This window comes from Rana temporaria, chromosome 2 (genome assembly GCF_905171775.1).
Source record: "Rana temporaria chromosome 2, aRanTem1.1, whole genome shotgun sequence".
Taxonomy (NCBI): domain Eukaryota; kingdom Metazoa; phylum Chordata; class Amphibia; order Anura; family Ranidae; genus Rana; species Rana temporaria.
In genome coordinates this window covers 210,351,424-210,374,851 of record NC_053490.1, presented here as the reverse complement: position 1 = coordinate 210,374,851, position 23,428 = coordinate 210,351,424, and the positions used below count along the sequence as shown (strand labels likewise).

The window sequence follows — 23,428 nt, the reverse complement described above, 5'->3', positions numbered from 1 at the left end:
CAGCAGAGCTAACTGTCAGTCAGTGTGTAGGATTTGTATTGGTATGTGTAATGTCATTGTAGACATACCTATGTGCTGGTTGTAGAATTCAGTGTACTGTACAAGTAGTGCTAGCTGAGCTGCATGTGCCCTGCAGGCAAAGAAACCGACTGCCAGTTTTATTATTTTACCTTGGTGTATAAATGGTGCAGTTTTAGCAATCCATAATATGTTGTAATACAATGACAAGATCAACAATCTTACTTATAATGTGCTAGTACGTTAGAAACCTACCTTAGAACAAAGCTGTTCCAGCGCTGCGATGTCAGTACTGCAGTCGCTTCCGGGTTCACAGGCTCCGGCTATGTGACTAAGCCACATGGACGTTTACAGCACAGGGCTTGGAAGGGACAGCACGGGTGGCCTTCTTGCGTCGCTCCTATTAGAACGGTTCTGGTGAATAGAATGGGACGCGACTTGTCAGGCGGCTGAGTCGCCTGACGAGTCGCCCCCGTTGTGTGAACCGGCTCTTAGGTCTCATTTAGACTTTAAGGCTGGGTTCACGCCTATGCGATTTGGATGTTTTTTCCGCATCCAATTTGCATAGCAGGAGAATGTGACCGACTGTTGGGGTAGCTGCGGAGCACACGGCACAGAAACGCTGTGCGTCTTTCCCTCCGTTTCAGAGACGAATTCAGGCAAAGATTCTGCCCTGATTCGACCCTGAAACCGAGAACAGGGCGATCAGCGGCCAATTTAGGTATGAACCAAGCCTAAAAGACTTTACATTCTGAAGCACGCTCCACGCCAGCCTAAGCAGCAACAGGGGAGTGGTTGAAGGTACAGTAAAAATGCAGCTCAACCACAGGTTTTTACCACCTCTGAATCGCAACTATGAACGAGCCCATAGAAATTTGCCAAAAAAACATTTTTCCATCTATGTGACCCAACTAATAATGAAAAAAATCGAGCTGACGTTCTTAAAATATTTTTATTTTATTTTTTTACTGAAATATATGGACAGCATTGGCCTTTAATATGACAGTTGCCTTGGTAAGAAGTGGGCAGCAATGCGATACGTAACTGTTATGGCAAATTCCACTTGTGTACTTAAAGGGGTTGTAAAGGTTTGTTTTTTATTTTCTAAATTGGTTCCTTTTAAGCTAGTGCATTGTTGGTTCACTTACCTTTTCTTTCGATTTCCCTTCTAAATGTTTTTTTTCTTTTGTCTGCATTTCTCACTTCCTGTTTCTCCTCAGTAAGTTTTCCACCATCATCCGAGCTGTTCTGGCTGGGTGTGAACACAACGTCTCCCCGCAGGGATGTAGTCCCAAGGGAGGGGGCGGGCACGCTGACTAACCCACAGCCAGAACAACTTGGATGATGGTGGAAAGCTTACTGAGGAGAAACAGGAAGTGAGAAATTCAGACAAGGGGGAAAAAAAAACATTTAAAAGGGAAATCGAAGGAAAAGGTAAGCGAACCAACAATGCACTAGCTTAACGGAACCTATTAAAAAAATAACCTTTGCAACCCCTTTAACATGGCACTGTTGTTTGTACTGTCAGCAAGCAGAGGCTCCTGCTGGGAATATAATGCATCAGTTTAGACTGATCTGCATAATGTTTAGAGATCTAGGGGTAGATTCAGGTAGGGAACGCGTATTTGTGTGCGGGCGTAACATATGCTATTTACGCTACGCCTCGCAACTTTGACAGGCAAGTGCAGTATTCACATGTGGGCGTGTTTTATGTTCATTTATGTTCATTTATTGTGACCCCACGTAAATGACGCTTTTTACGAACGGCGCATGCGCCGTCCGTGAAAGTATCCCAGTGTGCATGTTCCAAATTAACCCGCAAAAAGCCAATGCTTTCGCACAGCCCTATTGGCACAGCCCTATTCGCGAACGACTTACGCAAATGACGTAATCTACGGAAAATTTGATGCTGGTCTGACGTCCATACTTAACATTGGCTGCGCCTCATACAGCAGGGGTAACTTTACGCCGAAAAAAGCCTTACGTAAACGGCGTATCTGTACTGCGACGGCCGGGCGTACGTTCGTGAATAGGCGTATCTAGCTGATTTACATATTCTAGGCGTAAATCAGCATACACGCCCCTAGCGGCCAGCGTAAATATGCAGTTAAGATACGACGGCGTAGGAGACTTGCGCTGGTTGTATCTTAGACAAATTCTGGCGTATCTGATTCTTTGAATCAGGCACCAAGATACAACGCCTCACACTCAGAGATACGACGGCGTATCTGGAGATACGCCGTCGTATATCCTACCTGAATCTGGCCCCTAGACTAGATATGTTCTATAGCCAAAAAATGTACTTACTTTAAAGTTTTTTTTTTTTTTATAAGCATGAAACTGATGGACACAATTTACATTGGCATTTAAAGCGGTGGTTCACCCTCCATAACAACTTTTTAGCATAAAATGAGGCATAGTAGCGCGAGCTACAGTATGCCTGTCTTTATTTTTTTATCCCCGTACTCACAGTGCACTTGTAGAGACAAGATTACGACTCCCCGCGGGGAATGGGCGTTCCTATGGAGAGGGAAGGTGATTGACGGCCGGCTCTTGCACTTCACGCTCCCCGAAGACAGCCAAAACAGGTCTCGGCTCTGCCGTGAAGCGCCAAGTCCTATTTCGGCTATTTCCGGAGAAGCGTGACGTGCCAGAGCCGGCCATCAATCACCTTCTCTCTCCATAGGAACGCCCATTCCCCGCGGGGAGTCGTAATCTTGTCTCTACGATTGCACAGTAAGTACGGGGATAAAAAAAATAGACAGGCATACTGTAGCTTGCGCTACTATGCCTCATTTTATGCTAGAGGAAAAAAATTTTTTTTATTAATAGGGTGAACCCCCGCTTTAAGAATATTTCACCCAATTTATTGGATTTACAAGGAAGCCATATGTGTTTATAATTTTTTCATCAATTTAAGTGACCCCAGCTATCATGTGAAAAAACAAAACAAAAAAAAACAATACTTTTTTTCTTTCCTTTTTTTTTTTTTTTTCTTTACCAATTACTCTGTAGAACTTTCTCCATTCTATTCTAATCTCATGCTGAATCTTTAATGCAGTCTTGCTTCAGGCCTAAATTATCCATCAGTATGTAGATAATACACTGCGGAAAGTATGCTAACTTAAAGCTGCACTCCGGTAATTAGACAAAATAAGCAGGGCGCTACATACCCTTACGATGAGCCCCACCCCATGAGTAAATGCTCATGCTTGTTTAGTCTAGGGGTACAGAGATAAACTATAATACTAACTTTATTCCTGGCTCTGTCAGGCTTCCTCTATCCATGCGACTGGTCCAGCGCTCTCAGCCGCAGTCGCGTGCTTGTCTCCTCCATGTGCAGGATTAATATCACCGTACTCTATGTGATGATTATGGTGATGGCGAGTGACTGCCCATTTAGCTGGTGCCTGCTGGAACAGGGAATAGGGTAATGCTGGGCTGACATGGATCAAAATGTTCCTAGTTAATCGGGGATCAGCTGAATTTTAATCTATGTACGGGTAGGGAGGTTCTACCGATCGACTTATGTACAACAGGCCTGTCGGATTTTCCCTGCTTGATCAGCACCACCGGCTATAATGGTAGCTAAATTGCAGTGTTGATCCATGTATTTTGATGGTGGGGAAGTATCCCGAGTCCCGACTGTCAGAATACAATAGCTCAACAGGGATGAGCCCCCCTCCCATCCAAATCAAGTGTGTGGATGGGGGAATCAAGTGCACAAATCTATGGGCTGTCTTAGTATTGCATTACGTATGTCAAGAGTCTGAAGCATTTAACACAAGCTCCAGAATGCAGTAGCATCCATGAGCTTGGATCTGTTTTCTTCAGCCAGCTCCTGGCTAATGTAGAAGGGATCTGGGTGGCTGTATATGGTGGCGGTGTTGTGACGTTCCACCTGCCACCCACCCCCCTCTTTCTGGGAGCCCGGGACCACAACTAATACGTTTGGGTTTAATTGGTTAAAGTGTGGAGAGATTGGGAGCATAATAGATGTCTCCATAAAGAGGACCTGTCATCTGCCCAGTGCTATCACTTAGGAGGCAGAAGCTGCTGATCAGTGTATTCTGATTGCGACAAGTCCCGCTCACAGAATTCAATGTCCTGATGGGGGGATTCCTCCATCCACCTTGCTTGTGGCCAGCTTTAGTTTACACCTTCTTTAAGATAGTGACATTCTTAGTGCCGGTTCACACAGGGGCGACTTGTCAGGCATCTTAGCCGCATGACAAGTCGCTCTCCGTTCTGTACTATGGAACCTTTCTAATAGGAGCGACTCAAAAAGGTTCCTGTATGACTTTGGGACGACTTCAGGGCGACTTGCATTAACTTCAATACAGAAGTCATTTTGCAAGTCGCCTCTGAAGTCGTGTGCAGATCACCTTGCAGAGTCGCGCTGCAAGTCGTGCTGCCCCAGTGTGAACCGGCACTTAAAGTGATTGTGAAGTCTTGTTTTTTTCTATAAAAATAACAAGCATTTCATACTTATCTGCTCTGTGAAATAATTTTGCACAGGGCAGCCCAGAACCTCCTCTTCTCGGGTCCCTATTTGGTGCTCATGGCCCCTACCTCCTGTTGCGTATTCCCACAGCAAGCAGCTTTCTATGGGGGCTCCCAAGCAGAACCGCAGCTCCATGTATCCATTCAGACACAGAGCTGAAGTTCTGCCCCTTCCCCATTGGCTAATTGACTCTGACAGCAGCGGGAGCCAATGGCGCAGCTGCTGTGTCTCAGCCAATCAGTAGGGAGAGTCCTGAACAGCTAAGGCATTCGTGGACATTGCTGGATCTTGATGGGGCTCAGGTAAGTATTAGGGGGGCTGCTGCAAACAGAAGTTTTTTTTTTTATCTTCACCAGGGCTTTTTTTCTGGGGGAACTTGGGGGAACTCAGTTCCACCACCTTTGGCTCAGACCCTTTGGTGCCTGCTCACTACAATCACTTGTAAACACAGAAGTCTGGTTACTGTGTTTACAAGTGACAGCTATGCACTCTGTGTGTAACCCCCCTGAACTCTGCACTCTGTATGTAATGCAATCCTGTTATTTAATGCCCCTTTAAGACCCTTCTACTGTTTTTGAAATCTGAACAGGGTCGTGGTTGAGTTCCTGCACCTATTTTCTGAGAAAAAAAGCTCTGATCTTCACACATAGAATGCATTAAGATTAAAAACCCACTTTAAGCTGGCCATGTATGGATTGAAATTCGTCTGGTTCAGAAGGAACCAGCCTTATTTTGATCAGTGTATGACGGTTCTTGTTCTTGAGATGTCAATCTATCAAACTTTTCCTGAGCAGACTTGTTGGTAAACATTTACTTGATCAGTGCATGCAGCCAATTGGCAGCAGTGCTGCTCAGCGTATTCTGATGGTGGGGAAGTCCTGCTGTTACAATACAAACACACAGCGAGAAGGATTCTACCATCCACCTCGAATGTGTGAATGGGAAAATCATTTCAGCCATGTATGGCTACCTCTTGTAACATTGTTGCTTATCTTCACCTCTAATGTCTGTGAACCGCACCAGCTATGCCAAGTATGACAGCTATGATAGCCTGGATTGTGCACAGCGAGGTGTTATTGTAGATTCCAATGTCAGTCACAGCTTCACCTCATAGAAATGTGCGCGCACAGAGTGAAGAAACTCTATTTATAACAAAAGGACTTTAATGCTGAATGTATCATTAGTTCACTGTGCTGGCCTTCTAGCGAGGGTTGCCACCTCAGGCCTTTAAACCCGAACATGTAATCGTTACACAGGTTCTGTGGCTGATTAGTGTAGTAATTAAACTCTGTGCCTTATCTGCATTAAATTAGCCTCAGAAGCTATGTAATTAGTATGTGTTTGGGATTAAAGTGATGAGGTGGCAACCCTACTCCTGGTGCTGCCATTTGGGTGTGAATCTTGGACATGTCTTCATTTGGTACAGAGTAACATTTAGGGCAGGGGTCTTCAAACTATGGCCCGCCAGTTGTTCAGGAACTACAATTCCCATCATGCCTAGTCATGTCTGTGAATGTCAGGCCTCGTACACACGGCCGAGTTTCTCGGCAAAAACCAGCAAGAAGCTTGCTGGTTTTTTTTTTTGCTGAGGAAACCGGTCGTGTGTACACTTTTCAACGAGGAAACCGGTCGTGTGTACACTTTTCAACGAGGAAACCGGTCGTGTGTACACTTTTCAACAAGGAAACCGCAGAGGATCTCGTTGGGCCAAAAAGAAAGCATGTCGTCTTTTTCCCCGACGGCAATGGGAAAAGTTGGCTCGCCAAGATCCCTGGCGGCTTCACAAGGAACTCGACGAGCAAAACGATGTGTTTCGCCCGTCGAGTTTCTCGGACGTGTGTACGGGGCCTCAGAGTTTTATAATGCCTCATGGGATGTGTAGTTCCGCAACAGCTGGAGGGCCGTAGTTTGAGGATCCTTGGTTTAGGGCTTATGTTAGTTCCGTACTTTGTATATAAAGAAATTCTGCATACTGGAATACCACCAACATTTGTTCTTTATAACTAGCAGTCCAGGAATAACATTCTGATACATTTCTCTCTAAGGCACATTGTTTCCCCAAAGAGAGTCATCACATCTGGGCTTGCTATGGAATGTAGGCTTGGAACAGTTGCCATTTTGTTTAGCTTGTTGGAGCTGGTTCATTGACCTTCAGCTGCCATTGCACTGTGCTGTGCTTCTGGCGTGTTCCTGCACCTTTATGAAAGAATGGACTCCCCTTAGGTATACCTGCCCTCAATGTATCCATTCCTATATACTCTCTGCATGGAGGCTCTCATAGGTTAGATTTAGGGCCACACCATACAGAGGAGTCTTGGCAAGGCAGTGCAACTTCTACATATATTTGCAACTCTCAGGCAACAAAAAACCCTGCTTTTAACGCAAATCATTCGTGTAATTTTGGTTTTAATTCTAATTTTATTTTTGCTAATTAGCTGCTGAGGGTGCTGGGGGAAAAAAAATATTCTTTGCTCTGTGCAAACCCCTTCCACGTGCATATTACTTTAAAAGCAAGTTGTAAATTTGCGTCAGCTGCCATTTTTGTTTAGCTTTATGGAATGTAGACTTGCCATGGAGAGGAATGTACTATGTGTAGGAAACTACACAACTACACTGTAGGAAACTACAGATACAGCCTAGCTTGAGGGTCAGGTTGTTTAGGGGGTTTAGTTTTGGTGATAGGATGAGGCAATAAAGTGATACTAAAGTCTCCTTTTTTTTTTTCCTTTATACTAAACTTCTCTGTGCAGTGGGTTTGCACAGAGCAGCCTGGATCCTCCTCTTCTCGGGTCCCTAGCCAACTCTTTTGGCCCCTCCCTCCTGTCCCGTGCCCCCACAGCAAGTAGTTTGCTATGGGGGCACCTGAGCCTCTGTGTGTCCATTCAGACATGGAGCTGCTGTTCGGCCCCGCCCTCTCTCTCCTGATTGGTTAACTGACAGCAGCAGGAGCCAATAGTATCACTGCTGTGTCTCAGCCAATCAGACAGCTGAGGCACTTGTGCACATCGCTGGAGGAAGATCACGTTTAAGGTAAGTATTAGGGGGGCTGAGGGGGGGCTGCTGCACACAGAAGTTTTTTGTTTTTTTTGTCTTACTGCATAGAAACTTGCTTTTACAATCCGTTTAAGTTAGGCTAAAAATGGTTCTAAGGTTAAAACATTTTTTACCTTAGTACATTCCGTATATCAAGGTAAAAAAATAAAAATTCTTATGATTTCAAGAGCTGCAGAGTTTTGGGATTGCTCAGTAGTAATCGGATGTCTTGTTTTCTAACTGATCCAAAAAGAATCGGATATGTGTAAGTGGTAAATGTTTTCATTGTTAGCTGGAGCCTGATATCAGATAAGGAGGTTATTCCATCCAGTACAGGCATGTTTAGTGAATGATGCTTTCCTTACTTGACTCAGAGAGAAGAAAGGCAGAAGCCTCGGCGTTGGAGCCCAATCGTATTATGTACTACTAACAATACACTCTAGCATTGACAAATGTTTGAATCATTGCCCAGGGCCCAGCATTTCCAGAGCATCTCAGAACATGATCTGGATTGGATATATTTTCTAAAAAGCTCTTATCCTCTATTAAATCATACATAATTTACTTGTGTGCGATGTGGATAAATGGCCAAAAGCAATGTCTAGCAGTGAAGTAAGTGTCTACCTTACCTGTGTGGTAAAGACTTCTACGCACTTTTCAAGAACTGCAATTTCTTATTAGGCAGCTGGCACAATTATTTTTAATCTGTGCTGTGAGTAATTATCTGTAATGTTTATTTATATTAAGCTCTCCTCATCCTCCACACGCTTTGAAATTTCTTATCAGGCTGGCAATGGGAGTGCCAGCACCGGCTTTTGAAATGAGAAAGAGACGACAGGGCAAGGGTGAATGATATGTAGCCACCATCTTTCTTAAAGGAGAAGTGCAACCGAAGCTTGTTTTGTCATGCTTCATCTTTTAATCACAGGAATGCAGTTTGTTCTGCACTCCGCACTCCTGTGACCCGTTTCCAGCTGACAGCAGGCAGAATTTAGCTGACGTCACAGAGCCAATCCAGGCTCTGAAAAGATCTTGACTATATGGTCTGGATCCGCCCACATCCCTGGACTGACACCCGGCTCAGCCTCTCAGCGAGCTGCTGGGAGCCCGAGCCGACCACTCCCAGTCCTCTTAGGACTGATCCCCCCCCCCCCCTTCCTTCCTGGCAGAGTGAGAGAGAGCTTTTTCCAGACAAGAAACAGGAAGTGCGTTGTATAAGGCAACAGTCTGCAACCTTTTTGGCATTGGGGACTGGCTGCGTGACCGGGGCAGGGGGGACACGCACGCGGGGTAACTCTCTTCCTGGCAGAGTGAGAGAGAGCTTTTTCCAGACAAGGAACAGGATGTGGGCTGTATAAGGCAACGTCCCCCAAACTTTTTGCCATTGGGGACCGGCTACGGGGGGCGACGCGCGCGGGTTAAAGGTTTTTCGTGGGCAATGGTGTCAGGGTGATTGAAGCACATTACTACTATTCTTACATTGTGTTAATAAATTAAATGGTTCAACTCACCATAATGTAGAATCAGTGGGAGCCCTGCCACCAGAAACAGAATGACACTTGCCATGTTGCCTGCCACTAGATGTGGATTTTCACTTGCCACGCTGCCTGCCACCAGATGTGGATTGTCACTTGCCACGTTGCCTGTCACCAGATGCGGAATGTCACTTGCCACGCTGCCTGCCACGAGAAGTGGATTGTCACTTGCCATGTCACCTGCCACGAGAAGTGGATTGTCACTTGCCATGTTGCCTGTCACCAGATGTGGAATGTCACTTACCACGCTGCCTGCCACCACTGCATTGGTGGCAGCACTGGTCCATTTAGCACTTGGTGGTGGGTTTCCAATGAAGGCAGGAGAGTGTTGGGGCGGGCAGTGAGAGATGATGTCATCTCTCTGCTCCCCACCGCACCTCCGACATTGAGGCTGACATAACACCAGCTGTCAGGGCAGAAGAGCGGTGATGCAGGGGGTGGAGAGAGATTTTGTCATCTCTGCTTGCCCGCCGCTTCTTCCATCCACCCGACTCTTATGCCAGCAGCCCGGCTCTTTCATGCCGCCCGCTCAAGTGTCTAATGCCAGCCGCCCGCACCCGTGGCCCGACTGCAGAAAGGTCACGGCCCGATAGTGGGCCGCGTTCCGGTGGTTGACGACCCCTGGTATAACATATTTACTGGCAGAATTTTTTTTTTTTTTTACTATTCAAAGTTAAAAACACAAGGGCAGAATATTTAATAGATGGAAAGTTGAAAAAATTAAGGAAGTTTCACTTTAAGGCAGTTTTCATAATATCCTTTTTATGTGTCCTGGCGGCCAGCAGGACAAGCCTTCAGGATTCATGCAATTGAACTGAGTGCACATGAGTTAAGCTTGCCATATACTAGAAGATTTTTGAACAAGTGTTTGAATGACAGGAAAAGGGGCAATTTTACCCCCCTTTTCCTCATGGGAGAGCGACGGGGGACAGTAGTTTTCTCTTGGGAAGGGGGGGGTTTGTCCCCCCCCCTCCTCCTGTGTAGAAAATGGTTTAGTAGCCTTTGGGTGACCTTTCCTGGGCCTGAATAGATTGCCCGGGAAAGGTCAGTTCAAATTTAGTCATTTGACCCCCAGGTGACCTTTCTGAGGGAATTTTGGCGGGCTCTTTGAACTTTGGGTGACCCTTCCTGGGCTTCTGGACATAAAGCCCGGGAAGAGTCAGTTCAAACTAGTCAGAACCAGTGGGTTTTAGCCCTTCTCTGGGCTATTTAAAGCGGGTTCTGTCCAGCCCAGGCTCATTCGCCTCAGAAGACTTGGAGCTGTGGTGTTCTTCCCCTCCCACCCTCCCCTTATTTTCAGAAGATACCTTGTCGCGGTTATTTTTATGTGGTAGTGTCACCTTTGCAAAAAAAAAAAAAATTGGAGAAAAGAAGGTTTTAACAAGCAAAGGGGGACTAGCTATGCTCAAGTTTATTTATTATATTATGAAAGTTATCTGTTATGAAGTTGGGTACTAGTGTTCTAGCTGGGTAATTGTGTTGGCAGCCTGAGACGTAGTGGCTAGGTTAGCTTTAATGCTTTACATTTATGCTTATTTATTTATATGTTGTTGATAATATTTATCACAATATTTTGAAACCAATCTTAAATAACCGCGGCCTTTAAAATCCAACAGTGGTCTGTTGTCTCTTATTTATTTTATTTATTTATTTATTTATTTATTTATTTATTAAAGAAGTCTCAGTACATTCAATGACTTGCGAATGTTGTTCAAAGGTACTTCAAAATTGTGTTGGCTTTTAACGTTTGATTTTGGATTGAATGGTCTTTCCCAAATGAAAACTACATTCACAGTTGGAAACTTGTTTGTTGAAGAAAATTGTTTCATCTTGCCTGTTCGAATTTTCTTATTACTGCATTTGCAAACCAATGTCGATTAGAAAATCAAACCTATATTCCTAAAACAAAAATTTTTGAACAAAATGTTACTAGCGTATGGCCAGCTTTAGCAGCAGAGTTGTGACACCTTAGGAAAAATGGCAGAATCAGAAAACGGAAGTCTCTGTTTTTATAATCTCAGCCCTGGTTCACACTGGGTACGATTTGGAACGATTTGAGATGCGATTTGACATGTCAAATCGCATCTCAAATTGTCGGCAATGGCACTGTCCTAATCAGTGCGACGCCGCGTCTGCGATTTCAAAAAGTAGTTCCTGTACTACTTTTTGCGATTTTGGGCCGCGATTTACATTAAATTGCGGCCAAAATCGCGGCAAAATCGCGGCCACGAAATCGCGGTAAAATCGCGCATTTTACCGCGATTTTGAATTTGCAGCAGTGTGAACCTAGGCTCAATGATCAAACGAACAGAAGAAAAATCTTGACTAGAGTGTGGCTGTTGTGGCATGTGTAAAGGTCTTTACATACTTTTTCTTTTTGACTGGAATGTTTAGAAGTTGGGTTGTGGGGGACGTCATTCTGTTAAATTTTTATATATAATATATATATATATATATATATATATATATATATATATATTTTTTTTTTTTCTAACTAAAATATTTTGCAGGGAGAAGCACGATAAATCACCAGTTATATATTATATTGTCTTGAGAGCATTGGGATATTTTCATGGAAAATTATGTGCAAAGGACATTTCCAAGTGTGACCTCTAGTCCTACATTTGTACATGGCTATTTTAGGCTTTACTATTTATACTTGACTGTATTATTTCCTGGGAATTTGAGAGTTTCTCTCTTACTAGAAAGCTCAGCATAGCCTCTTAAAAATAATTTCTCCAAATCCTGTATTCTGATAGTATCCAAAATATTGAGAATTAATGTTAACGTTTTTATGTTATGTTGAATTACCAATTGGGTAATTTAACTAAAACGTCTTGTAGCAGTTAACTTCCTAATTCACACCATCCTAAAAAAAAGGGAAAACCTTTTAGAATTTTTTTTTAGATTTATGTAGAAATGTGTGTAAAGGGCACTGTTGTGCCAGCCAGATCATCCAATCTTCATTAGTCTGCCCAGCATAGGCTGAAATTAAATCTGATTTTTAACTAGGCACAATGATAAACACGTGCTTGTTGCATTTTAATAAAAGTCACCTTTTTTGCCACAAATTATTATTTGATATGCATATTTAATTAGCATTGATGTATAACACAGCAAGATTAACAAAAAAAAAGTATTGGTACTTTTCTGGTGAATACAGCTTTCAATGATCTAGTATAATTTTAATAAAAGTAACAAATCACAAATATGATCTGCACACCCAAATGGTTTAAGGAGAAAATACTTTTTGTTTGTAAGACCTTGTGTACACTGCTGCTGGTAAACGGGCGTTTAGGAGCAGTTGGGCATTTTTTTTCAGCTGCCCCTGAACTAGGGTTGCCACCTCATCCCTTTAAAACAGAACACATATGAATTACACAGGTTCTGAGGCTAATTTAATGCAGGTAAGGCACCAAATGAGTCTAATTATCACCGTAATTAGCCTCAGAACCTGTGTAATTCATGTGTTCTGTTTTAAAGGGATGAGGTAGCAACCCTACCCTGAACTCTCCTCTGTTATCTTATTAGTACATGTACACAGGGTCCTTTCTAGTCAGTTGAGTTTAGAAGCCTTTTTTGGAACGGAAAAAATGGGTTCAGAGGCATTTGAAATGCCAAAAGCCTTTTAACAGCTTGTAACTGTTGCTAAACGCGTTAACTCACGTTTTGCAGCGTTTCGTTTACAGTAGTTTTTTATAAAAAAAAAAAACACTTTAAACGCAGCATGTAAATATGGCTAAATGGACATTTGGATGCTGGTTTCTAGCTGTCAAGTTAAATCGTTCAGGAGAGGTTTAACAACATCCCATGTACATGGAGCCTAATGTGTTTTATATATTGTTCTGCAGAGTTGCACTACCTTACACTGCTAAGAGGAACTCAGTTCATTACCATGCTGAAATGCATGAACTGGTTCAGCCGGTTCATTTGCTGGCCCAGATATGAAAATCCTTGAATATGAAAATCCTTGAATAGATATAGAGGGAAAGATATATTCTTAAAGTGTAAGTAAACCCCCCTATCTTTTTCAGCCAAGGAAGCTGCCATCTTTGCCTCCATTTAATCTATGATGCTGCACATGTGATCAGTTATGACACCAGACATTGGATGGTTTGACTGGTTGGTTGAGGGCACAACCAATGGGAGCATTACATTTTCAGCAAGTGCCAGAAATAAAACATTTTACTGGATGGGTTTACTTCCGCTTTAAGCTGGTCATATGCTACTCAACAGCAGTGGTCAGTGAGAAAATGGTTTTCTTGCACTGGTTTTCAGTGGAAAGAATGCCTTGTTATACTGGTTGTTCGTAAGAAAAATGCCCATGTCAGTGGGGGCCAGTAAAGGATTACATTTGAGGAGAGTGGTGAGGAGAATCTTCCCCTTACAGACAGTGAACTTGATTATTTGTGCGAGTGGTTGCTTCCCTGAGAAACTGGAGGAGAAGTTCCACTGGTCCCATTCCAGTGGTTCTGCTGAGTGGTGTTGGTGCTTATGTGGGCACCATCAATCAGAAGATGAATCAATCACTGCTCAGTGACCTCATAGCAACCCTTTTTGAGAGAGGCTGTTTTAGAAACATAACTTGTGAGCTTGGAGAAGCGAGTCTTATCATAAGAGAGCCTGACTGAGCCTAGGGCATGTTGTAGAGCAGGGGTCTCCACATTTTCTAAACAAAGGGCCAGTTTACTGTCCTTCAGACTTTGAGGGGCTGGACTGTGGCTATTGAGAGTAGACAATGCCTTGGCATCAATGGTAGTAAACAGTGCCCCATCATTGGTGTCAGTGGGAAAAATAGTGCCTTGCCATTGGTGTCGGTGGGAGAAATAAAGCCCCATCATTGGTGTCAATATTAGGGAATGGTGCTCCATCATCGGTGTCAGTGGAAGAAGAGGTGACCCTTTATTGTGTCACTGGGAGGAATAGTGCCCTATTGTTGGCATCAGTGACAGGAATTATGCCCTATTGTTGGTGTCCGTGGGAGGAATAGTGCCCAGAGGGTCATCTATGGGCAAGCAAAGGGCCACATCTGGCCCTCGGGCTGTAGTTTGAAGACCACTTTTGTAGTTTTTCACTGGATTGCCTTTTAGGGCCAGTACCAATGGGCTTTTGTTGTCCATGGAAATTCTAACTCGGATTGAAGACGTCAACTGTGCCTGCAATGAGTTTGGAATGATCTCAGAAGCATCTGGTATCAAAATCACACTTTATTAGCCATCAAAGCTTATCATATTAGGCCCTAAGAGAGCTGAAGTGCTTCTGTGCTGCCAAGTAACCTTTATGTTCTTCCTTTAATCAAATTGTACTTTTGTTTCACTTCCAAGACAAAACCCTTATAATAATATTCCATTTGTATAGAATTCTTTTAATGTATCCGTGTGATCTCAGAGTTTAGTTCTGTAGGCGTTATTTTACTGAAGATTCCATCTTTTCTGTGTTTGTCTTTTGATAGGGAGGAACGTAAAGCCACAGAGGAGAATTAAGGTGAAGGTGCCAGGACTGGTCAGGAGATGTGAAAGAACATCATTATGTTGTGCATAAACCGAAGAGCCGAACGTCTTTCCCAGCGCCAGATGAGGCAGGACCGTTGATGTATTCCCAGCCGTGCATAAACAGACTTGGATATTTAAGTTCTTTAATGTTAATGTAGGCGCTACAGAACCAGTGTGATGGTGCAATGAAATGAGGCTCCGAAATGGAACTGTGGCCACCGCATTAGTGTTTATCACTTCTTTTCTCAGCCTGTCCTGGTACACGGCCTGGCAAAATGGGAAAGGTAGGTCCTATCTGTCACTAGCTACAATTTCTTTTGCAGAACATGTTCCATTATAATAATAATAGCTATGTCTCTATGGCGCAAGAAAATTACAATTGTTCTATTTTATAATGCTTACCATTATGTGTCTCTGTGGTAGATGGTAATTATTTAACCTGTATGCTAAGAAAACAGATTGGTTGAGACACACTTTAAAAAAAGAAAAATACAGTCTCCTGAAAGTGCAGGTGGTCTTTCTGCTAAAGTGAACCTGAGCTCTAGTTTTGGAATATATCATTTGCCCAATAGAAGACCCCACTTGATTCCTGCTTTTGCTTTAATACTCAGGCCCCGTACACACGTCCGAGGAACTCGACGTGCCAAACACATCGAGTTCCTCGTCGAGTTCTGTGTTGAAGCCGCCGAGGATCTCGGCGGGCCAACTTTCCTCATTGAACTACGAGAAAATAGAGAACATGTTCTCTATTTGGCCCGACGAGTTCCTCGTCGGCTTCCTCGGTGAAAAGTGTACACACGCCGGGTTTCTCGGAAGAATTCAGCTCCGATCGAGTTTCTGGCTGAATTCTGCCGAGAAACTCGGTCGTGTGTACGGGGCCTAAGAAATGTATCTTCTATGCCCCGTTCTTGTTTGGTTTCACCTCGTTACTGGTACCTGACTTCCTCTGACTTCATGGCAAAGCCCCGCCAGCTGTCATTCTATTGTCCGATCACATGTGCCAAGTCAGGAAAAGTCAGGCCCCATTGACTAAGTGAAATTCTATCAGACGCTGGCACATAAGACAATTTTGGACCAATAAAGGTGATAGCAGGCATCTTGTGGCTGATGTCACACATTTGATCCTGTTATCATTGACAGTGACAGAATGGCTCAAAACTGCAGAAACAATACTTCCTTGCTTCCATGTGTTGCTCCCTTTGCAAACCAGATGACTGTGGCTTTACTGCTCTGATTATCCAATTGCTGCAGAATGTATGTTGCGAGTAAGGATGAGCTCTGGCGTGTTCGTGAGCCCGCCAGGAAGTGTGCACGGCACTGCGCTAATAAAAGCCAGGGAGACATTTCACGATCCCCGCAGCTGAGCATCGGGACAATGTCTCCATGGCTGTGATTAGCACAGCGCCGTGCACACTTCCTGGCGGGCTCTGAACGTGTTCTATGCGAACACGCCAGAGCTCATCCTTAGTTACGAGGAAGCTCAATTGTCTGGTATTTCTTTACTTTTTTGAACCCTGTATAGCAGGGATATGCAATTAGTGGACCTCCAGCTGTTGCAGAACTACAATTCCCATGAGGCATAGCAAGACTCTGACAGCCACAAGCATGGCACCCAGAGCCAGAGGCATGATGGGACTTGTATTTTTGCAACAGCTGGAGGTCCGCTAATTGCATATCCCTGCTGTATAGTGATTCCATTGTTGGTGAGTTGTCATCAGCATTAGGATATCTAGTATGTAGGAAGGACCTTTACTTTGCGCATGATTCTCTTAAAACCCCTCATACTGTCATTCAACGTTCAGCTATCAAATGCCAATGTTGGCAGCAATAGCCTCACTAGTGTAACATTCTCCTAAGTGACATAAAATCTCTACAAAACTCTTAACTCCCTTACATTAGCTCTGTAATGACACTCAAAGAGTCTAGTGGGGTGGGTGAGGCTTTAAAGGCAATAAAAAACAAAATCAAATATGTCATACTTGCCTGCTCTGTGTAGTGGGTTTGCACAGAGCAGCCCTAATCCTCCTCTTCTTGGGTCCCCCGCCAGCGCCAGTCCCCCTTTCTCCCGTCGAGTGCCCCCAGATCAAGCAGCTTTCAATGGCAGAAGCTCTGCGTGTCCATTCAGATACAGAGCTGCGGCACGGCTCCACCCCCTCGCTCTCCTCATTGGCTATCTGGCTGTGATCAAAAGCAACGGGAACCAATGTCTCCCTCTGCTGTCTCAGCCAATGAGGAGGGAGAGTCCTCAAGAGCCGATGCTCTTGTGCACATCGCTGGATTTGGAGGGAGCTTAGGTAGAATGCATAAAGGTAAAAAACTTTCAGCCTTTAGAATCGCATTAATCCTAAGGGAGTTAGGGCTAAAAGAGCACTATGTTTGAAAAAATATATTCAAATTCATGTTTTGCCCTTGTTTAGGTTGGTTTTGCGCATTAGTTCCCCCCCGTTTTTATATTCAAATTCAAGTTTTGTTGACGGTGAAAACGTGTTTTTCATTTCACTATAAGCTTAGTGGACAAAATAAGGCATTGTTTGTATTTTATATTTATTGGGCTAGCTGGCTTCCAATTGATTGCATAGTTACAAGATACCTAGGCAGAAGTAGGGTGCAATAAATGGTCCTGGGTCTACCATGAAGGGTTAAAGTGGATGTAAAGTGGATTTTTTTTGATGTCACAATGTAGAGAATACGATTTCCTATTATCTGTGCCCAGTCTTGCCACACAGAGTTAATCCAGCGCTGAGCAATCCTCTTTTTATTATTCAGTGAAATAAAACAGACTTCCAGATAAAGACCAAAGTCCTTGCTTAAGTGACAGGTTATTTACATATCTTGTGCACTAGCTTGCAGACATGCACAGCTTCTGTAAAGTGCACAATTCACATCCCCCCTCTCCTCTCCCATCCAGCACTCCCAGGATTGGCTGTCTTTCCTGTGTTTTGATTAAATGTTTTCAAAATATGGGGTGATCCACAGTTCAGTGTAAACAGCCATCAGAATATACATAGACGAGAAGCTGTGCATGTCTGCAAGCTAGTGCACAATATATGTAAATAACCTGTCGCTCAAGCAAAGACTTTGGTCTTTATCTGGAAGTCTGTTTTATTTCACTGAACAATAGACTTCCAGATAAAGACCAAAGTCTTTGCTTGAGCGACAGGTTATTTACATATACAGTTGTGTTCAAAATTATTCAACCCCCCAATGCTGTAAAGGGTTTTAGGGAATTTAGTGTACATTTGTAATTGTATTCAGAATGAAATCCTACAAGGACTTCTTAAAGAACCATATGCAACTAAAATGACATCAATTGGTTTTGTAATACAGTAGTAAATGTTTATTTTGTGAATTCTTCATTTACACAATTATTCAACCCCTTGAAGACTACTTCTCTGAAGAACAGAGGTTCATTGAAGTGTTTTCAATCAGGTATTGAAAACACCTGTGGATGTCAGGGAGCAGCAATAAAGCCTAATAAGCACCAATCGGGCAGCTTTAAAATGACTGATACTCGGCTCCTTCTAGACATTTACTGGTGTGGTTACTAACATGGTGAAGTCAAGGGAATGGTCCAGGAAGACAATAGAAGAGGTGATTACTCTTCACAGGAAGGGCAATGGCTATAAGAAGATTGCAAAGATGTTAAACATACCAAGAGACACCATAGGAAGCATCATTCGCAAATTCAAGGCAAAGGGCACTGTTGAAACGCTACCTGGTCGTGGCAGAAAGAAGATGCTGACTTCGACTGCTGTGCGCTACCTGAAGCGTAGAGTTGTGAAAAGTCCCCGTGTGACTGCTGAGGAACTGAGAAAAGATTTGTCGGATGTGGGTACTGAAGTTTCTGCTCAGACAATATGGCGCACACTGCGTAATGAAGGCCTCCATGCCAGAACTCCCAGGCGCACCCCCTTGCTGTCTCCAAAGAATAAGAAGAGTCAACTGCAGTATGCCAAAAGTCATGTGGACAAACCACAGAAGTTTTGGGATTGTGTTCTGTGGACTGATGAAACAAAATTAGAACTGTTTGGGCCCATGGATCAACGCTATGTTTGGAGGAGGAAGAACAAGGCCTATGATGAAAAGAACACCTTGCCTACTGTGAAGCATGGCGGGGGGTCAATCATGCTTTGGGGCGGTTTTGCTTCTGCAGGTACAGGGAAGCTTCAGCGTGTGCAAGGTACCATGAATTCTCTTCAGTACCAGGAGATATTGGATGACAATGTGATGCAGTCCGTCACAAACCTGAGGCTTGGGAGACGTTGGACCTTTCAACAGGACAATGATCCCAAGCATACCTCCAAGTCCACTAGAGCATGGTTGCAGATTAAAGGCTGGAACATTTTGAAATGGCCTTCGCAGTCACCAGACTTAAATCCGATTGAGAACATCTGGTGGGACTTAAAGAAAGCAGTTGCAGTGCTCAAGCCTAAGAATGTGACTGAACTGGAGGCTTTTGCCCATGACGAATGGGCGAAGATACCCGTAGATCGCTGCAAGACACTTGTGTCAAGCTATGCTTCAAGTTTAAAAGCTGTTCTAACTGTAAAAGGATGTTGTACTAAGTACTAAGATTGAATGTCACTTGGGGGTTGAATAAAACTGATAATGATGTGAGCACAGAAAAGACATTTGTGGTTATTTCATTATAAATGTTATGTTATATTTGTCTGACCTACACGTGCCTCTTTGATTTAATTGTAAGCAGGATGACTGAATGATCAAAATCAATGTCAAACTGGCCAAAACAATCAATTTCAGTGGGGGTTGAATAATTTTGAATACAACTGTATTGTGCACTAGCTTGCAGACATGCATAGCTTCTTGTCTATGTATATTCTGATGGCTGTTTACACTGAACTGTGGATCACCCCATATTTTGAAAACATTTAATCAAAACACAGGAAAGACAGCCAATCCTGGGAGTGCTGGATGGGAGAGGAGAGGAGGAGAGGAGGAGAGGAGAGGGGGATGTGAATTGTGCACTTTACAGAAGCCGTGCATGTCTGCAAGCTAGTGCACAAGATATGCAAATAACCTGTCACTCAAGCAAGGTCTTTGGTCTTTATCTGGAAGTCTGTTTTATTTCACTGAATAATAAAAAGAGGATTGCTCAGCGCTGTATTAACTCTGTGTCGCAAGACTGGGCACAGATGATAGGAAATCTTATTCTCTACACTGTGACATCCAAAAAAATAAATTGGGGTTTACATCCACTTTAACCAGACTGTTGGTATGAAAATAATGAATGATGATGACTAATGAAACTATATACAGTAAGTAACATCTTTGTTCTCCGACATAAAGAATATCGATAACTGTAATGTATATTAATCGCGTGTGATATTGGGCAGTGAAAAGAGAAATGGTTCTCTATATGATTCCTTAAAGCGGGGGTTCACCCTATCAACGGAAAAAAAAATTTTTTTTTTTCTTTTACCATAAAATCAGGCATTGTAGCGCGAGCTACAGTATGCCTGTCCCGAATTTTTTACCCCCGTACTCACCCTGTACGCGTAGATCGAAGATACCGGGGAATGGGCGTGCCTATGGAGACGGAGGATGATTGACGGCCGGCTCTGGCGCGTCACGCTTCTCCGGAAATAGCCGAAAAATAGGCTTGGCTCTTCACGACGCGTGCGCATAGCCTGTGCGCAGGCGCCGTGAAGAGCCGAGACCTACTCCGGCTGTCTTCGGGGAGAGTGACGTGCCAGGGCTGGCCGTCAATCATCCTCCCTCTCCATAGGCACGCCCATTCCCCGCGGGAGCCGAAATCTACGATGTCAGATTACAAGGTGAGTCCGGGGTTAAAAAAATCGGGACAGGCATACTGTAGCTCGTGCTACAATGCCTGTCTCGATGGTAAAATCGTGTCGGGGGGGGGGGTGAACTACCGCTTTAAGTAAAATACAGACCACTACTCATAGTCCAGCTAGCATAGAGTACAAAAGAAGCATTGAAACATACAGAAATAGCTACAGATTGATGTGTACAGAATGCAGAACAGACGCCCTTCTCATCATTGTACATATACCACAATGCATTTTTTGTGAATTGAGCAATGGAATGTGTTACAGAATAGGATGTAGATATACAGTAATATATCAAGAATATGTTGGCAGGCTGGTATACCTGCAGTGGAACTAATAATATATTATGATCATGAATACCAATAAAAACAGACGGTCACAATTACAAAGTTGCAGGACAAAATGGTGGGCAGTGGACAAACGTCAGAATAAAGTTTTTTACAATAAGGCTCCTTTCACACTAGGCGGACTCCGTCGCTACGGAGTCCGCCAGCTCAGCGCGAGATCTCTCCGCAGATCTCCGCTGAGCCGACGGATGACAAGCTCCTCTCTGCTCACTGAGCAGGTAGGGGCTTGTCGGGCGCCGTTGTTTCCTATGGAGCGATCTGATGAAAATGGACAGCATGTCCGTTTTTCATCAGATCTTACCCGATCCACCATGGATGGATGGGGACGTACGTCTGTTTTTAGCGGATCGGATTGGGTCGGATGTCAGCGGACATGTCTCCGCTGACATCCAACGCTCCATAGAGATGCATGGAGTGGCCGTTCAGGTCTATCGTCAAAACTGACAGGCGGACCTTAACGGTCTGTCCGTGTGAAAGGGGCCTTTATCTCGCATGCATGTATCCAAGAATCCCATTGTTGGCCTCCTAAATTTTTAGCCTTGGCCCAGGTCTGGATGTGATAGTACATTCTTTTACCAAGCACCTGGATCTACGGGTAGTTGCCAGCATACCATGTATGGAGGATGAATAAATAAATAGTGCAGCGCAAGTACATAAATCTAAAAATACAAATTATAACACAATTGATCAAAATTAATACATAGAGTCCATAAAGTGCAAAGTGATAAAGGTGCTCCAAAAAACACAATAGTGATATATATAGTGCAGAAATCTTCATCAGATCTGTGACCCATAGGACAGGATTATCCTCCACCAAGGCTAATGGATGGCCTCTCACCTCAGCGATTCGACCTGTGGCTAGGTCAAAAAGCAAATAGCATATCCTCCACAAAGTAAATGGCAAGCAGCTTTCATGGGCTCAACTCCAAACCGTCCACCAGATGGAACCAGCAAGCAATAAGCAAGTTAACACTCCCCCATAGATCATTCAATGGACCGGGAAAAAGTAAAAAGACACACTCTAAGTGCTCTCTGCTTAAAAGGTTTAATAATCAAAACAAAAAAGTTTAAAAACCACTCACATTATCAAGCACTCTAAACCGAGTGCAGAGATGACAGCTTGTACCGCAGCTCAAAAGCCCGGATCGATGCATACAGCGTGTGATGGTCTCTGTGAGGCAAACGCGGGTGACGTCAACGTAGTTCCTCCCCCTCGTACGCGTTACGTCCCAGTGTGGGCGGGACTTCATCAGCGTGGGGCCCCACGCTGATGAAGTCCCGCCCACACTGGGACGTAACGCGTACGAGGGGGAGGAGCTACGTTGACATCACCCGCGTTAGCCTCACAGAGACCATCACACGCTGTATGCATCGATCCGGGCTTTTGAGCTGCGGTACAAGCTGTCATCTCTGCACTCGGTTTAGAGTGCTTGATAATGTGAGTGGTTTTTAAACTTTTTTGTTTTGATTATTAAACCTTTTAAGCAGAGAGCACTTAGAGTGTGTCTTTTTACTTTTTCCCGGTCCATTGAATGATCTATGGGGGAGTGTTAACTTGCTTATTGCTTGCTGGTTCCATCTGGTGGACGGTTTGGAGTTGAGCCCATGAAAGCTGCTTGCCATTTACTTTGTGGAGGATATGCTATTTGCTTTTTGACCTAGCCACAGGTCGAATCGCTGAGGTGAGAGGCCATCCATTAGCCTTGGTGGAGGATAATCCTGTCCTATGGGTCACAGATCTGATGAAGATTTCTGCACTATATATCACTATTGTGTTTTTTGGAGCACCTTTATCACTTTGCACTTTATGGACTCTATGTATTAATTTTGATCAATTGTGTTATAATTTGTATTTTTAGATTTATGTACTTGCGCTGCACTATTTATTTATTTATTCATTTTGAGATTTTTTTTGGATTATATCTGCAGTGCTGGCTTGCAATTTAGTTTTATTTATTTTCCAGCGCTGAATCACTTTATTACTTTGTTTATGTATGGAGGATGTACTATCATTCTCTTTTACATTTTTAATACTTAAAGTAAGGTAGGAAAGAATAGTAACAGGAATAGGAAGGGCGGTGTCAAAAAGAGAAGAAATGGAAAAAGGAAGAAAGAAAGGTAGGGGAGAAAATAATCGGGGAGTGGGGGGATACTCTATCTACTGCCCTAGCATTGCACCTTGACCTCCTAGGGAGATGCAAAGTTTCTATTCAGGAACATCTATTCCACATTAATATTTTTTCTACCAAAATTAGTGTATGCTGTAAATTGCCTCCAGCATTGGCGAGTTTTCCCATTAAAGTCAATGAAAATGAAAATGAAAATAATTTGTTCCGCATTGACTTCAATGACATGCAATACCGCATGCGGCCAGAGGTGGGGGGCGCCGGAGAGCCTCAAACAGCAGGAAAGGCCCGAGGACAGTTCGGCTGACCTTGGCAAGCCTCGGAAAGACTCAATTAACGAGCCTTTTCAAGGTCAGCCGAACTGTCCTCGGGCCTTTCCGGCCGTTTCCAATTGGCACCATTCGGCTCCGGCGCCCTCCCACCTCAGGCCAAATGCGGTACTGCACACCGCTTTGGCGTGAATCCTGCTCGTTTTGCGAGACAACACTCGCAAACCAAGTTAGGATTTTAGGAAAATACAGCTCGTATTGCGAAGCGCTCGTTAACCGCGTTACTCGCAATCC

The 23,428-nt window shown here is 43.8% G+C and overlaps 1 protein-coding gene across 1 annotated transcript in view; it reads left to right on the top strand.

Annotated features, from left to right (window-relative positions):
• MGAT4A (alpha-1,3-mannosyl-glycoprotein 4-beta-N-acetylglucosaminyltransferase A) overlaps nucleotides 1–23,428 on the top strand; it is a 134,461-nt gene that overhangs the window by 8,608 nt on the left and 102,425 nt on the right. The window contains exon 2 of the mRNA XM_040336338.1: nucleotides 14,543–14,866. Within this exon, the coding sequence (XP_040192272.1) occupies nucleotides 14,773–14,866 (94 nt within the window). The 5' untranslated portion in view covers nucleotides 14,543–14,772. The remainder of the gene's footprint in view (nucleotides 1–14,542; nucleotides 14,867–23,428) is intronic.